The 17,994-nt window shown below is 46.9% G+C and overlaps 2 protein-coding genes across 2 annotated transcripts in view; both read left to right on the forward strand.

The window, feature by feature from the left end:
- LOC135829070 (uncharacterized) overlaps nucleotides 1–635 on the forward strand; it is a 44,412-nt gene extending 43,777 nt beyond the window's left edge. Inside the window, exon 9 of the mRNA XM_065341476.1 lies at nucleotides 580–635. Within this exon, the coding sequence (XP_065197548.1) occupies nucleotides 580–635 (56 nt within the window). The remainder of the gene's footprint in view (nucleotides 1–579) is intronic.
- Nucleotides 636–6,746: 6,111 nt separating this feature from the next.
- The window catches only part of LOC135829787 (neurogenic locus notch homolog protein 1-like), a 92,572-nt gene continuing 81,324 nt past the window's right edge, over nucleotides 6,747–17,994 (forward strand). Inside the window, exons 1-2 of the mRNA XM_065342170.1 lie at nucleotides 6,747–6,919; nucleotides 13,639–13,929. Coding sequence (XP_065198242.1) covers nucleotides 6,814–6,919; nucleotides 13,639–13,929 — 397 coding nt within the window. The 5' untranslated portion in view covers nucleotides 6,747–6,813. The remainder of the gene's footprint in view (nucleotides 6,920–13,638; nucleotides 13,930–17,994) is intronic.

The following is a 17,994-nucleotide window of genomic DNA, read 5'->3' on the forward strand; positions in this document are numbered from 1 at the left end:
CTAGGCCAGCTTGGTTCGTTCCCGTGGAATTTGCCGGGGCACCATATTTGTAACCGCGATTCCGTTTGCTGTTGCCGTGGCCGTGTTTGTCACAGGATTTGTGCATTCCCGTTGAAGTTGCCCAGCCGGGCACCACGTTTGTCAGTTGTGCCTGTTTGAAGTTGCCAGGCCAGGCACCATGTTTGAAACGGCGTTCCCGTCTGCTGTTGCCGGGGCCGTGTTTGTATTGGTGCATTCCCGTTGAAGTTGCCCAGCGGGGCACTACATTTGTCAGTTGTGCCGGTTTGCAGTTGCCAGGCCGGCTTGCATTGGTGCGTTCCCGTTGAGTTTTCCGGGCACCATGTTTGTAACGGCTTTCCCGTTCGCTGTTGCCGGGGCCATGTTTGTATTGGTGCACTCACACTGAAGTTGCCGAGCGGAGCACCACGTTTGTCAGTTGTGCCTGTTTGAAGCTACCAGGCCACCTTATATTAGTGCGCTTCCGTTGAGTTTACCGGGGCACCATATTTGTAACGGCATTCCCGTTTGCTGATGCCGGGGCTGTGTTTGTATTGGTGCATTTCTGCTGACGTTGCCCAGCGGAGCACCATGTTTGTCAATTGCGCCTGTTTGAAGTTGCCAGGCCAATCCTGTGATGCGCACCCGTTTGCTGTTGCCGGGTGATAATGTTTGTCAATTGTGCTTGTAGCATACTGCCGTGATGTGCGATTAATAACAGGCCGCCGGAGCCGGTCAGGTTATTACCGGACCAACTTTTCAGCCACGGATACGTATTTCCTACGGTCCCCGTCATACCCTACACAAACTGTATAACGACCATGATACTACCGGACCACTCAAACGCTGCATCCGGCGGTCCTGAGTGAGGTGATAATAATTACGAGCCATGCATTGGGTTTTTTTTGCCAATGGCTCTTTGTGGTACACGGCAATTTGCTATCATTCGTGACATTTCACAGAGTGACGAATGTGAGAAGACAAAACAAAAACAAAAAGAAAAAAATAATTTCAATAATGGCAACCCCCGGCCCCCACAATTATCAACCTCCGAGCGCTGAACAACTGTCTGTAGTATCACCACTTCGCGATGGAGTCATTTGAAGACAGTGCCGGATCACCTGCAGCTAGGGGATGTGATGATCGGGATAGACTTAAGAGATGCTTAATTCTCCAGTCCAGCGGCTCGATCGTCGGTTTCTCCAGTTTTCAGTGGTATCAACAGATTTCCCAGTTTAACTGTCTACCGTTTGGCTTGCGCAGTGGTCCCAGAGGCCAGAGTCTTCACCCAGACTAGCTCTGCACCCTTTAGTGAAGATGGTACGTTCGCTCGGCCTACAACTGGTGATTTACCTTGCCGGCATATTCATCATGGCACGGATAACGTCCGACCTGTTTCGCCCTGTTGCTACCATTCTTCATCTGCTGATTGATCTTGGGTTCGACATCAACTGGACGCAGTCGTATCTGATTCCCACCAGGCAGATACACTACCTGGGTATTCAGGTCAACTCCGTCACAATGGAGTTCTCATTGCCAGACACAAAAGCATCCACGCTTCAACAACAATGTGCGCGCTGCTGGCTGCTCACACCGTATCTCTTCGGGGTATTGCGTCAATTGTGAGCATGATGGTGTCCACCATAGTTGCCGTGGCTCCTGCATCACTTAAGTATCGTCGCTTGCAGAGTTTGAAGAACACGTTCCTACGGCAGGGTCCCTTTTACACTTACAAGCTTACTCTCAGTCATGAGTGCCGTGTCGAGATTCAATAGTGGATTCGGCATCTCCAGCTGTGGAGTGGGCGACCTGTACGCCTTTCCGAACCTGACCTCGCCATCCAGTCCGATGCATCCCGTGCAGGCCGTTCGGGGTGGGGCCCCGGTGCATATTGTGCCAATGTCACCACAGGCGGCTGATGGACATCTGCCAAGAAGCAGCTTCACATGAATGTCCCGGAACTGCTCACAGCCCAGTATGCTGTCCAGTCGCTAGCGCCTTCTCTATACCGGGGCAGTATTCTCCTGCAGCTCGACTAAAGTGTGGCTGTTCCCTGTTTGCCCCGCACTGGCAGCAGTTCATCACCGACATTAGACAGGATAGCTGCCACGCTGTGGGAGTGGTGTCTGCTCAGAGATATCACTTTGATTCCTCAATATCTACCTGGTGCAGTGAATACAGTTGCCGATTATCCCTCTCGCCATCACACTAATGCCAGCGACTGGATGCTCGACAGGTCAGTTTTCCAGGATCATCAGATCATGTGACCGAGTGCCTGCATTGCACTGCATTTGCATCTCGCACTAAATTTCGACTGCAGACGTATGTCAGTTGGCGCCCATATGCACGCAGTCCGCGTGCCTTCAGTCTCGACTGGTCCTGCCTGCAAGTCTATGCCTTCCCTCCAATCTATCTGATTGGCAAATGCCCGGCCAGGGTTGTTCCATAGGAGATCCCATCCATAGTCATGGTCACTCCGCTTTGGCCCGGCCAGGCTTGGTTTCCAGCTCTCTTGGCACTAGTGGTGGACATTCCGCGCGTGCTGTCAGCCTCTCCAGTCTTGTTCGCTGGTCCAGATCACCAAGTCCACCCGTTGGTACAGTCAGCTCACCTCACCCTGGTCGCATGGATACTCTCCGGGCTAGCAACAGCCGCAGCGGAGTTTCGGGCGACACTGCCAACCTACTCTTGGCGTCATGGCGTTCCCTCACCGAACGTGTGTATCAGTCGGCATGGAACACATGGTGTGATTGGTGTGCCACACGGCAAATTGATTCCCTGGGTGTTCTCTCAGAGGTCCTCGATTTTCTGACCTCCCAATTCCGTCTGGGTCGACTGTATCGTACGTTAGGGTGTTACCGGTCAGCCATGTCAATGACGCTTCCTCCCATCGATGGCGTTGTGGTTGGCCCGCATCCTCTGGTGTCTCATATGCTCCCCGGTGCATACCAGTCCCGTCCTTCTCAGCCGTGCTATGGCAGCATGTGGAATGTACAGGCAGTCCTGGATCGGTTCCGGAACATGTCCTTCACACCTGAGTCTCTCAAAGAACGGACTCTCAGGTTGACTATGCTGCTGGCTCTGACGGGTGCCCAGCGTTGCTCTGAGCTGCAGAAGCTCGATGTTCGTTTTATGGACATTATTGTCAATGCTACTTCATTTGGGATTCCCACTTTTATCCAGAATCAGCGCGTCGGTGATCCAGCCAAGCAGTTTGTCTTCCTTGCTTGCCCTCAGCACCCTCCGTTGTGTGTGGATGCTCTAAGGCAGTATTCTGCTCGCACAGAGAGAGAGTTTCCGGCCGGCTGCCGCCGCGTCTGCCAACCCTCTGCTGCTGTCGCTCCAACGTCCCCACAAGCCGGTCTCACCGAGCACCGTTGCCGCTGAAGTAGCTCCTCACTTCCATGTCGGATGCTGGAGTGGACACCATCGTTTTTCAAGGCGCATTCCGCACGTAGTGCGGCCACCTCCGCTGCCTGTCGGAAGGGAGCCTCTGCACCCGACATCCTCAGGGCCACCGCCTAGGCGCAATCCTCTACATTCCCGAGGTTTTATTATCGTGATGTTTCACCCTCCTCCTTCTGAGGGCACTACCTTCGGTGCGACTGTCCTAGGCTGACACTGTGACAGTCTGTTATTCCGCCGCTCATGATTGCGGCCGATAGGGTCCACGGCTTCAGTCCGCCGTTTTCTTTTCTCCTACACATTTGGGTTTTTCTCAGACCTTTTTCTTTTCAAAGGTCCTGTATATGCCTGGTGCACCAGTTTTTCCCAGGTGTTCCCACTCTGGAGTTTGCATTGTCCATTAATTCTGCATAGTTGACAATGCTAAATTGTATTCCATTTTGGTATGATCTACTCCACTTGCCGTCCCGTGCGTACGTTTTATGATCATTCCATCTGTACTCAGTGATGGTCATTCAGTGGCCTGTGCCTGGCATAGTGTGGGCTGATTATGCTAGCCTAGTTTATCTTGCCACGCACCTTTTACTAGAACTTTCACTAAGTCCTTGTGTAGACAGTGTGATAGTTTCTTGTTTCCGCTCAGGGTGCGGAACCGACTTTAAACAAGACATAGTTATATCTCACCGGAAACTCCGACATGCAATTTCCCATTTCACAAGCAATGGAAAATTGTGTAGTGAAGTGGGAATTGTATAAGGAGTTGGAGGTGAGATATAACTATGTCCCTCCCACCCACCCTGTTTCGGTGTTCTCCATGAAAAAAGGCCTGAAGGGCCTTGGATGAGCTGCATCAAGTACAGCTTCATTAGAATATTGAACTTTAAAAAAATGCTGTGTGCGAGCATGAAATCGCGTAAATCGCGAGGGCTAGACATAGTTATATCTCACCTCCAACTCCTTATACAATTCCCACTTCACTACACCGTTTTCCATTGCTTGTGAAATGGGAAATTTCTGCTCCAAACAGCAACTAGCTTCGACTAGCTACAGAGATTACACCAAAAGGATCAAACAACAACCATTTTCTTCAGTTTTTTTGGCAGAAGGCTTCAATTATGCTTGGTCCAGCACGCAAAAATCACACCTCAGAGAAGTGCAAAAATTACAACTCTCAGATGCCCTCAATTGCTGGCCATGCGGTGTCTACCCATTCCCCCCATTGCCGAGGAGTCGGGTGAGGTTGACCGCCTCACGTCTGTCTTTACTACGACTGCTGCCATCCAACGTTACATTTGAAAGCTCCCGTCTGACAAGGCGCCGGGCCCAGACGGCATCACTAATCTGGTATTAAAGTCCCTTGCGCCCTCAATAGCATACCCCTTATGTCTGATTTTCAACCTATCATTCTGCACTGGTCGTTTTCCCCCTGCATGGAAAACAGCTAATGTTATACCGATCTACAAGAAAGGGTCCCGCCACGAAGCATCAAACTACCGCCCGATATCTCTACTGTCCTGTGTTTCCAAACTCTGTGAACGCGTTTCCTAAGACCAATTGTACTGTCATGTCTCGTCACGTTTGAGTTCAGCTCAGTCCGGATTTCGCAGAGGCGATTCTACCACCCTCCAGCTGACGCGCCTGGTGCAATTAGTGTGTCGACATCGGGATGCTGGAGATCTAGTCGGGATCTGTTTTTTCGATCTTGCCAAGGCCTTCGATACCGTCTGGCACCGGGGGCTTTTGGCCAAGCTTCGTGGATCATTTACTGTAGACGGCAATCCCCTGCTATGGCTGACATCTTACCTAACTGGGCGAACACAGTACGTCACGGTACATGGGACGTCCTCGGCCGACACAACAGTACTATCCGGAGTTCCCCAGGGTTCATCCTCGGCCCCCTTCTTTTTATTTTATACGTCAATGATCTGCCCGCAGCTGCCCCGGGCACATCACTGTTTGCAGACGACACAACGCTCATACGGGCATCTCCTTACATCACTGGCCTGATGAGTAACCTAGCTTACGGGATTCAAAGAGTAATTTCCTGGATGTCGTCTTGGCGGTTATCTGTCTAAAACTAAAATCATGGTCTTTCCTTCTCAGCCCGATGTTCCGCCCCTCCTCCATCCCACTTTCCCCCAGCCTATAGACATAGTCTCCAGCCATAAGCATCTTGGCATTTTCATTGACTCTAGTCTTTCATGGGAACCCCACATTGATTACATATGTAAACGATCAAGTTCATCTTTAGGAATCCTCTCTTCTCACTGTTACCATCTCCCAATCTCTTGTAAACTCCTCTTTTACTCAGCTTACCTACGCCCCATTTTTGATTATGCAGATACTGCTTGGGCTGGAATTTCCACAACCCGTGCTGCCAAGCTCGAAATTCACCACAAAAAAGTTCTCAAAATCCTCCTCCGAAAACCCCGCATGCTTCCATCTTCCACCCTTTATGCCCTTGCTGACACTACCCCTTTGTCTAAGAGACGTAATTCACATCTTGTCACCCTTATCCATTCTCTCAATCTCAATCTGTGTCCACCTCACCTCCACTGTTTCAACTGGTTCTCTTCCCGTAGCACGAGAAACTCCCTTTCCCTTCCGAAACCTAAGTCCTCCTTTCTACTTCACTCTCCCTTTTTCACTGCGTACTCTGCGTGGCTGGCACTTCCCCAAGAAGCTAAGGACCTTTCCTCCCTCCGCCTTTTTAAGAGCCTTGTCGCACATTTTGTTGCAATTACTGCTTATCCATGCCGGTTCCTTTTTCTTCTCCTCCCCTTCTCCCTTCCTTGCCGTAGTTGGCTAACACCCTCTCTCTTTGTATTGACCGGTGTTCTCACTGTGCTATGAGATGCTATAATAAATAAATAAAATAAATAAATTGCTTGTGAGTGTGCACGTGGGTATGTCATTGTACGAACAGACGGGACTTGGGAGTGTCTGCAATTATGTTTGTGCACATGAATGTGTGTGTGTGTGTGTGTGTGTGTGTGTGTGTGTGTGTGTGTGTGTGTGTGTGTGTGTGTGTGTGTGTGTGTGTGCATGCGCATGCGCCTGCACATGTGAGTATGCGGAGGTGCGCCCGCAGGCCTGGGTGTGTACCCGTAAGCCTGGGCTAATGCAAATTTCGTAAAGTAATTTGACCAGTGGCACTCTGCAGGGCTAAAGTGCTGAGTAGGTGTATTGTCTTGCTTTACTTTTTGCCGTACAGCTCAGCTGCAAACTCAATGCTGGGATGGCACTGGTACCAAATACAATGTATTTGCTTTTCCTCACTATGAGTTAACTTGGAAAGCAGCAAAAATCAAATGCGAGTATCAAGGTGGAAAGATGTTCGATATATCTCAAAACACCCAGTGTTTTAAGAAATTTCTTCTACAACTACGTTGGAGAATTTCTTCTCAATACATGTGGGCAGTGAACAATCATGAGAGAGGCTACGTGATAGAGAATAGTCATTGGTTATGGCCTGTGACCTGGACAACCAAACGTGGATATGCTGTGGTTTGTACTTGTGAGTTTCAACATTTCAACTGTGGGAGAAAGTGACGTGGGTATTTTGTGTTTGTGATGGTCTTATTGCCACATGAATAGGTGAATTAGATTGTTATTAGTACTTGAACAAGAGACAAGAAGCTAATTTTTGAAAAAATAAAAACAAACTTCAAACTCATCACCATCATCATCAATACAATACTCAAGGACTCAAGAAATTTCAATGAACCAGTTTTTGCACATGCTCTTCAAGTGAATTCTAAAATCGGTTGTGGCAACAAATGCGATTAGACCGGCTGCAGCGATGCCCTAATGTTTTACTCGCCTCAGCACCAGTCAACAATTTTGTCATGGCAGTTCACAATATGAACAAACCCCGCGTGATGCATACAGAGAGGTCCTGTGCGGTGCTTGTTAGGGTTGTGAACGGTGGGCCTCTTGCAACCTCTTCCGGCGTGTGCCGGCAGTTTGTGAACCCCGCCTGATGCATACAGAGAAGTCCTGTGTGGTGCTTGTAAAGGAGAGTAACATTCAGAATTCTTACTGGGTAGACGGAAGCCTGTGTGGCTTCATTAAAGCCACTTCAAGGATAAGGTTTCACTCGACCGCCAGGCGCATACCGTATTTCCCCGATTATAAGTCACACTCGATTATAAGTTGCACCCCCGTTTTCAGGTTTGAGCAATATTGTTACAATATATTCGCTTCAGTACGAGGTGAATAGCAATTTCTGGACATGAAAATAAAATAGAGGCCCACTGGCTGTGTGTTTTACATTTTTCATATCTTTTTGTATCTATTGTATGGCCTAATCCTTCATCTTTCCAAATATGTGACAATTGCTCATGCTGTGATCCCAGAGACTGTATAGCAGGATGTTTTCGACAGGCCAATTTTTGGGCCTAAAATTCAGTGTATGGAATTCTGGACATGAGAGTAAAATAGCGTCAATAGGCATCCTATACTGCACCATTTTTGTTATTTTTTCTATTGGTGGACTGCAGTTGGCCTCTCCACACTTCCAGCCAGCAGGTCCAAGACTATACAGCATCTGAAGTGGAGTGCACATGGGGAAGCCAACGATTCGTCCATTACTTCTTATTTTACTCAAAATTCAAAATTCTCTTGCGACATAGTACCACAAAACTCGTTGAAATGCCTCCCAAGAAAAGGCTATCAACAAGGCACCAACACGAGGAGAAACTACAACAGCCCAGCTGTCAACTACAACAAGAAAAAAGTTCATCAACCTGACTGACTTGACTCTACACGCGGCGAAAGATTATTTTACTCGAAATGGCCAGAAATGTACAATGTCCAGAAATAGCAATTCACCTCGTAGTAAGTCATGCTGGATTGTAAGTCGCATCCCCTTTTTACCCTGAATTTTAGTGTAAAAAAGTGCGACTTATAATCGGGGAAATACGGTAGCTGGCAGCATAACCAAGCGACGTACTCACATGAATACCGTATGGGTCACATGCATACATGCCAACCTGGTGACTTGATTTTGACCATCTCTCCGGACACCAATCCTTTTAGCGCGTCCATCATGAGGAGATGAATTTTTATGACTGCTGCTCAAGAAAAAAGGATGTCATTGCATTGAGCAAGTAAATGAATTTCTGTTGACTACCGATACAGCCTGGGTCACAGTTGACGACTTCCTCTTTCGAGTACAAATACCGGTACATGTAGGAGAAACATGAGGATGAACTCTGGAGTCCAGTGCCAAGCTGCAAGAAGAATTGTACTCTGGAACGAGTTGCACTTGTGGACACGAACGCTTGCACTGCATCCACTACGTGTTACTACCTGCTGTGTATGTGCTTACAATGGTTGTTCGGGGGGAAATCGCAGAAAAAATCCCAGAATTTGCGGGTAAGGGGCCGTCCGCAAATATCGAACGTTTTTCACCAAACAAATTATTTTAGTTTAGACCCAACCCCTCCCTCCCTCCCCCTCAGAACGTAAAAAAAGTTTGACATATGCATGCATAATACAACAAAAGTTGCAAGTATGTAACTGCTCCTATGGGCATGCACATGTATCAATGTTTTCTGAAACAAAATTGGTCAACCCCCTCCCACCCCATAACGAAATTATTTCGTTTCGTGAAAAAAGTTCGATAATTGTGGACGACCCCTAAATATGGCATAATTTGCGGTGAATTTGCGGTAAATATGCGGTGAATATTATTGATGTGGTAAGTTTGCGGTTGATATGAGGCAATATTCAGTGAGTATGTAGTGAAATCAGTCAGTTACAAATCTCTGGTGTAAGCACTCGTCATATTTGAGTACAAAGCCGCCACGATGAGACGTTGCTGACCGAACAGTGCACTGTGTGTATGTGTAGTGCAACAAAAAAGTTCAAAAATCGCGGGAAAATCGCGGAAAACACGGTCTTTTAACCCTTTCACTGCTGGCCTAGTTTCCCCCTGCCGCCTAAGCTTTCAGCGCGCGTACTTTCATTTTGGACCCTGCATGAACGTTGCCGAGCAAAATCTTTCGTAATTTTTGATTTCATTGATAGATTTCCATGATCTATAGCTCATTGGAAATGCCTGAGCCAAGCAAGGACTCCCTGGTAGTTCCCAGCTCCTTAGGCATGCCAGCGTCACTTCCATGTGCTCTAGAAGATGCCCTTGCATGTCTCAGAATCACTAAACAACTTCATAATACATTTTTGTTCGCCATCTCGCTCAAACTAGACGAAACTTCACGATTCAAACTGCGGTCCAAAGCTAAGATCCAAGCAATTTGTTTGATGTCCAACACGCATGCGCTGTAGCAAAGGGAAATGCCTTAAAAAAGCGAGTCACGACCAAAAAGTTTGAACAGATGGCCAAAAAGCGTATTTTTGACTTTTTGCAATTCTAGTCGTCACCGCTCATTAAATCTAGTCCTATCGCGAAGAACATTATATCACTGGAAAGCTGAGCTCAATACCTTTACAACGGTTTATCGTGTGTGAAAATCGGCCGTCGTTGACAACAGTTACGACAGTTCGTACAGTGATATATGCACTTTGTACTATTGCGTGGGCAGCGGAGCGAGATATCTCGTCATCCGCCGTTCAGGTACACTTTACAGAGCGAGATATCTCGTCATTAGCACTGAAAGGGTTAAAGAATCGCAAAAAAACGGGAAAAAACCCGGCCACGGAATCGCGATTTTTCCCGGGAACAGAAAATGGTTGAACGACTATAAACAAAAGCACAACACAACAAATGGATCTAGTCATAAAAATAAGAAAAACATCGAAAAGTTCCATCAAAAACCCGGGACTTTTACAGGATATCCCTGGACCCAGGGACAAACACCCTATTCCCTGGACTGTCCCGGGAAACCCCGGATGGTGGGCATTGTTAGATATTGCATGCGTCTTCACTCTGTACATTGTCTCTGATTTGACAGCTGCACTTTCGATGCATTTCTAGTATTTATTGCTACTGTGTGTTACCGTCAGACAACACTACGATTTATTGTTACATGTACGTTCTATGTCAAGTCAACCCTGTTCCCATTCGTTTTCTAGTTCTATACTTACTGCCATGACTTGTCCCGTTTATGGTTATACAGTCTTCTTCTTTTCCTGTCGTATTGCTTTCGTTTACCGGAGACTTCTACGGTATGTCTCTATTCGCCTCCACGATGTCCTTATCCTGACACTAGCATTTTCTGCGTCGTGTGCGGCTGGTGGGAATATCTACCCCAGCCGTGGTGATGTAGACGCTTCCTCATCATTACTACTTGGAGGACAGTCACGAGTTCAAGTATCTCTGATACAATGATAATGATTCTTACTGAAGTATGAGGAGAATTGTTTCCGAGTGGAAAGACACTGAGTGTCTATGTGTAATAACTAAATGAGCTCAACGAAGAGCCAAAACGTCCTTTAGGATTCTACTACTACTAGTACGGGCAGAACCAGAGTAGGATCTCTAAAAGGCATGCATGCACCTGGTTGGCCACAGCCATCAAAAGCAGGAACAAATCCATCCATCGCCCCTTTCTCTTGCTTGCTCTGCTGCGGTGTTCATTCACCTGTTCTGCAATTTCTCCCTCCCACCCACGCCTCCTGAAATTAATTATCGCTCTGCACGATCTCACAGTGAGTGCCAGTGAGCATGATGGTACTCGAAGCTCTTTGTATGACATCTATCTTTATTTGCTCACTTAACTTGATAACAAATTCAATTACAATGAAGTGCCGGTGGGCGGCGGGGGCAACGGGGACTTGGTCTGATTGGAAACCGACTTGAGTTTTCCTAGTTTGCTATGACAATGTGCAGTCATGTGTATTGCATTTGAAGAAAAAAATTGACTGTCACCACCAGGACTCGAACCAGGGACCTTGGCTTGAAGCCAGCCATGCTCTAACCACTGAGCTATTTTAATTAACCCTTTCACCACTGTCGACGTATATATACGTCATGACGTGTGCACCTGCCCCACTGACGACGTATATATACGTCCTCGGTGTACGTCGCGTTTGTACTGATGCCTCAACATCAGTGGGGCCTGGAACTGTTCCTCAGTGGGCTGAATTCTGATCGACGTGTACGCAGCCTATGTGGCCAGTCTGCACAGCAGAACAGCCGCGAGCATCGAGTTTGAAGTGCGTATTTTGGCATATCGTTCAAATAAATTGTTTTGCTCAAAGTTCGTTTTCGTCATCTTGCCCTGCTGTTTCTCGGCAAGGTAAGTAGCTCAACTACTCTGTGTCGATGGAAGGAGTCCTGTGAAGCAGTGTGAGGCGGGTAATGACTCTGAGGATGATTCTGGAGACAGCGAAATTGTGTCGGAGTCGTTTTCTGAGGATTACGAATTTGCTGCTATTCAAAAGATCGCAGCTGGCTCGGACGCAGGGGATGCTGGAGACCAAAGAGATTTGGAAAGCGATGCTGAAGTCTCTGACACCTAGGCATGGTGTTCTGAGCAGGAGCTATCTGTCGTGTGCCCGTTTGCTGAAGTTCCTCAAGTAAACTGCGATCAAATTTGAAGGTCAGATTTTTGAAAATATTTGAATTTGAAATCAAGTGTACTGGTCAGACGTGCATGCAGATCACAATAGAGATGTGCATACATGTAAGTATTGTATGCTGAGTACAGAGCCAGGCACCTACAGGATGGTGATTGCTATCTAATATGAATCCAGAATAATCCCGAATAGTCAACAATTGTGCAATTTTGAACCACTATCAGAAATTGCACAGCCGATTGTTTCCTGAATTTTCATGCGTACGTATACCGGTACGCAGTATGAACTCGGCTGTTTAGGGAATGCTTCAGACTATTTTGGTAGCTGGATTGTCTTGCCAGTGAGTGTCCAAATCAGAGAACGAGCTGTATTGCATTCTCTATCAATATGACTTTACCTGTGCCGCGTACGTACGTACGCGTGCGGCCAGTGATGATTCACCCTGGGATGCGCCGAGCACAGTGAGCCAACCGCTGCCACTGCACCGGCTGCTATTATAGCCGATGCAGTTGCTGTGGTTGCTACTCCAGTTACTCGGCATCCTCACTGTCTATCACATGGTTTTGTCTTGAAGTAGGTAGGGCTGCTGGAGGATTCAAGCTTTACGAGGCGCCCAAGAAAAAAGAAAGACCCATTCTGGATCGCGCAGTCGCATATGATTCAAGCGCCGTATAAAACGAGTTGCTGTACTCTAGTCTAGGTTGCCGTAGAACACCAGGATCATATCAAGCTTGTTATATGACATTTCTCCATTCTGAAGTCAACACTGACCAGTTATAGCACTGCTTGCCATTGCTTGTCTGATCTTTGTCGTCAATTGCCTAAATTGAATGAATTTTGAGGAAAAATCGCCAAAAGTCGCATATCTAAATATGGTGTTATGAGTCTCGTACAATGAAATCCTGCAAATTTTTTTTGGATTCACAGTGCATATGTCTATGCCCAACATCTCCAATCAATTTTGGACCAGAATATGCATTTTCAAAAATTGCCATTTTTGGCCCAGTGGGAGGTGATTTTCCGGTCAGGGCTGAAAGGGTTAACTGCCTTAGTCCATTTGTGGCTTTGGGTTGAACGTCTACTTGTATGAGTCTAGACTGTGCATTCAGCATTATTTATCTCTGTATCACAACCCATATGTTGTACATGTGCCTGCACGTGTTATCTCTTCGTCGTAGCTGCTTCTGTATTTGTGTCTCTGTGTGTACATGTGGCTGCACGTGTTGTCTCTTTGTCGTATCTGCTGCTGTATTTGTGTCTCTGTGTTGCTGACCCGTACATGCTGCTGCGCTGCTTTGTTGCTGACACGTGCACCTTTTTGTGCTGAGTACACCACTTTTTGTGGTGACGAGGGCACCAATTTCTGATAATAATAATTATTATGTTTTCCTTTTGCCATATCAGTTGTCAGACGTTCGTTGACAGTCGTCAGTCATTCGTTGTCAGTGTTAGTTCTCCATTCTGAGTTCTTCCATCGCCGCTTGAAGTAAACTATGAAAAGCTCTCTCTCTCTCTAGCTCTAGAGAAAAAACACTTGACTAGTTCGTTTTGATGTGTGGCATGGCGAGGATAGAAGAGGCAGCTCGTTCTCAACCAACCAAACCCGAGACGACACATATATTTCCCATTATTCGCCGTGGCTCTATTAGGAAGTTGGGTGTGTTTGGTTTACAGTTTGTGCTAAAGAAGTATGTATGTCAATTAGTCACTGATTATTATTAATTTTTTCTTTTTATTCTATTTTGCTTGCAGTGAAGCTATATGCAAGATGTGGAAACATACAGGCAGAGGTTATGGTTGAGAACACGAAGTACACTCAAAACAAAGAACGTGCTGCAGAACTTTGCGGCAAACGAAGTTTCTACAATCATTGGTTCCATGAGTCAAAGTGCATGTACGAATTCTTGCAACCGGTGACAGTCCACTATCGTTTTTCAGAATTCTGGGCAATTTTTGAAAATCAAGTTGTTGAAGTTGGCCAGCACGGCATGCTCCATGTTAAAACAGTGAATGAAAATTCAACAAGGATGGTGGTCTGCATTAGTAAGTAGATGCTGTTCTCTTATATGCTTCACTTCTTTTCAAATGGAGAGGATTCTGCTTTGGAACAATAGCCAAAATAGACTTTGAAGGGCACACTTCTTCCTACCACAGTATTTATTTCACATCCGAATTCATTATTTACGTTTGGCCAACGTCGTGTTCCAGAGTACAGGGTGATACGTAAAATTGGCTGGTCGTTACACTGCTTTTACTCAGGCAACGACCCAAAGTTTAGTCTTGAAGGTGTCTGTTTTATGCAGAAAAATATTACAGATGAAAAGAGCATGACCAATCAAACTTGGTCCATTGAAACAAAACTGAAGCATGGATCTAAAGCCTAGTTGACATTCGAAGTAACACTGACACAAAGGGATGCAAGGGCCGGTCAGGACGGCTGGGGTGAGCTGGGCTGGGGTGAGCTGGGCTGGGGTGAGCTGTAAATATTGTACAATTCATCACCACATGCAGTGATTGTTGCAATGTTTAACATCGAACAGTGCAGGTCATGTGTCACGGTCCATGACAGGGGAACTTTGGGTCCCAATTTCTTGTTTCTCGGGACTTCATTTCAATTATCTCTGCTCAAATGAAGCGGAATCAAGTTCACAGTACCAGTTTTTCATGATGACTGAAACATAGCTCTGAAAGTTGTGGCATGATCATGATAGCCCCAGGAAATGATGCAGCAGTTCATCTGTCACACTCCTGGACTCTCCCTCAACACAGGAAGTATCATCATGAAGTCTTATCTCGCTAAAGTTCAACTCAGTCGTGTTAGCCATACTGTTAGTTATCATGGGAAGTGTAGTGTTCAAAATGAGAGCATGTCTGAGAAAACCAGAAAATTTGTCCAAGTCTATCTCTCCAACTTCGCTGAAATTTTGCAGGTAAGGGCCGGGTTCCACTGCGGCTCCGCAGCTCCGCTGCTCCGCGGCACTTGGCTGCATGCAGCGGAGCAGCGCGGTTCCACTGTCACTCGCCATTCGCGGTACCGCGGTCGTGGTCCACACTTTTTGATGATGTTCACCTGCCTGCGCGCGCGTGCACGCGCGAAATCAAACAAATCCTCGTGTTCTGGCCTGCGCAAAGAATTAAAAGTTGAATTTTAAAATTCTGGCGTACGAAACAATGCAAAGTACGGGGAACAGGTCGAGCCGCGACCGCGGCTCGCAGTTTTTGGTCAAGAATCGTGGCAAAAGCTCGCGGTGAGCCGCGGTCACTATGGTAATGATGACGTTTCAAGCCGCGAAAGACGAGCAGCGGAGCAGCGGAGCCGCAGTGAAACCCGGCCCTAAGTGTCCTTTGGGGTGTAGATTGACTATGCAAAGCCCACAAACAAGTTTCTGAAGGAACCTTGAAATTGGCATACCTCAAAAATGGTCGAAAAATAAAATGATTCATGGGACTGCAAACGAACCACACCACAGCGTACCGGAACAAGCTACTTCCTTCGTTAACAAAAACTTCGTGATGGATTTTGAGGGACTAGTTTGTGCACAAAATACCGTGAGATGAGGCGCGATCACTTTCTCGGTCTTCCTTGGCATGCCATGAAAGAGGTACGATGCAAGGAAAGCGACCTTTCACAACAAGCCGAGCGGAATCTATGGTTGCACTCTGGCAACATAGGTGATGACTGTCATGGCAAGCAGAGCTGAAATACCACTTCCCCGAGGGGATAATGCGCTGCTTGGCCTCTCTACTACTCTAGCACTGAGTTTGAGAGAGATAGAGAGCGATGGAATGGAGCAGCGAGCCCACATAATGAGTGAGTGAACTAGGAACTGCTCCGATCGCACAGCTCGATGAAATGGTTATGAATTCCAGTACAGTACTGTACGTTAGTTCTTGTTCAGCCTGCGCAAAGCCCAGATTCGAATGCTGATGGCCATGCATTCGTTCAGAAGTCTGCAGTCCGACGCGAGTCTCGTGGCTAAGGAAAGGCGACCGGACTTGCTAGCAGCTGCCGTTCACTGCTGGCAGGTGTATCCATCAGAGAAAATGGAATAAGCTTGGCTGTACCTTTACTCCTCGTTTCGTGGAGTTCTGGAGCGTGGAGATGAAACCAGGGAGTCGTAAAATATTGTTACTGCTCCCTGGTGGAAACGAGTAATTTCCACCACAGCGGATCACGCTTGAAAGCCAACTACCCACTTGAACGACGGCGACATCAAGTTCAGCGGTGTGTGATCAAAGAAGCCAAGGCAAGGCTGAAAGGAGCTGAACAATGACTCGAGAGAGCGATGACGACTCGCACACAGCAGATGACGACAGCGATGCATGGTCAAAAATGAGTCGAGCGAAAGCCACGCCAACTGGACTCTCTGCTCATTCCACCAACAGTTTCTCTTGTAAAGACGCTGTACATAGGCTGCACAACCTTCGTCCAGTGATTTGCAATCAATACAAACTGTTCTGGACCTGTTCTAAGCGTTTTCATATCCATCAAAATCCAGCACGAAGTTTTTGTTAACGGAGGAAGTACGTACAAAACTCATCCAGCCAACATTGCTTCTCCTTAGAATAGTTCTTGGGGCTGCACCGCTTAGCCACATTAGCATCTCAGATGACAAGGGCATCATCCCTTGACACCACACATGGTCGTCTTGAAAATAGCCAAATTACAAGCCCCGGTGAAACAGCGAGCTACGTTCTCCATTAGCAAGCACTATACATCGGCAGATAATAGAACACCTCTTCTAGTACTGAGGACATATCCCGCATCATGTCCCCCATTTTCTTGAACTAAACAATTTTGAATGTTTCCACTCGACCATGCTGAAATACGTCCAAACTCATACCTGCGCAGGAAAGCTCGCCCTCCGCGTTGTCTAGTCAGAAATTTCTACTCCAACACCTCTCCCAACAACACTCCCAACACCACTCCCAACGCTGCTCCCTACCCTGCAGAATGAAGTGCAATGTTGACTCTGACAAGGAAAAGCAGGGGTGATCACTTGTCACTCCAAACGACAAGCTTCTCCTTGCACCACCAACATTTTTCCGAGCAACAGTTCATACAAAAGTGACTGAATTTGTGCGTGTAGTTTCTGAATTTTACGGCAAGAGGAACTATGAAATCACGTCTCAGTGGTCTGTCAGTTTTGTGCCCTATTTTCACACTTTCTGACTGCTTATCATCTTGTTACAGTCGTAGATAGTTGCTGCACACTGTAGTGTCACGTATAAAAGCATGACCTGTGTAGAAGTATGACTGGAATAGAAGCCGGTTTTTTGGAAGCGCCCCGTGACACAGAAGCACGATTTGAATAGAAGCCTCTCTCTGCAGTATGCACTGCACAGTGTAGACTGATGATATTTACATAGAAGCATGTTTTGAATAGAAGCATAACTTGTATAGAAGCATGGTTTGAACCTTGGCGTATTCGGCCGCAAGCACCTGCTTTTATACGCGGCATTACGGTAACTCGTTCTCATGTCTTTCTTTTTTTTACGTATAGAATAGTGGACATTAGGTATGTTTGATCATTCTTTAAAACCCTTTGGAGTCCGTAACTGTTTTGCTTCCGCAGAATTTGTGGCAGTCAAGAAAATGCGCACTCCATTTCCAACATAACTTTGGTTCTACTTCACCGATTTAGAAGATCCTGGGCTCGTTGGAAAGCTCTTGATGAGAGAAATACAATGAGCCCAAACTCGCCAAGAGCACTATTCATTGTCCGCCACAACGCGCCCCAAACGCGAGTCCATCTCCAGATCTGAGACGAAATCGGTCTCCTGTAGCCATTTCACTGAATCTAGCTCGGAACTGTTCAAATGTTTTGGAGTAAAAGCTTATCTTGCCGTGACTTCGCGCCGGTCCTGGCACGTGCCGCCTGTCATGAAGCTGGGAAAATCCCTTTTTTCACGCACTGCTGACTCGCAGCACGCAGCGCCGAAAAATCGAAATGTTCGATCGCTCGCCGCTCACTCAAACTTCATCGGAGAGACTTCGGACCTGTTCAAGGCAATAGCTGAGAGTTTTCTCTACTATCTAGACCCTTCGATTGTTGAATTTGGTCAAGATTTGGCCGAGCACTGAAAGTTTGACTGCGCCCACATGCA

Source organism: Sycon ciliatum, chromosome 13 (genome assembly GCF_964019385.1).
Source record: "Sycon ciliatum chromosome 13, ocSycCili1.1, whole genome shotgun sequence".
NCBI classification, from domain to species: domain Eukaryota; kingdom Metazoa; phylum Porifera; class Calcarea; order Leucosolenida; family Sycettidae; genus Sycon; species Sycon ciliatum.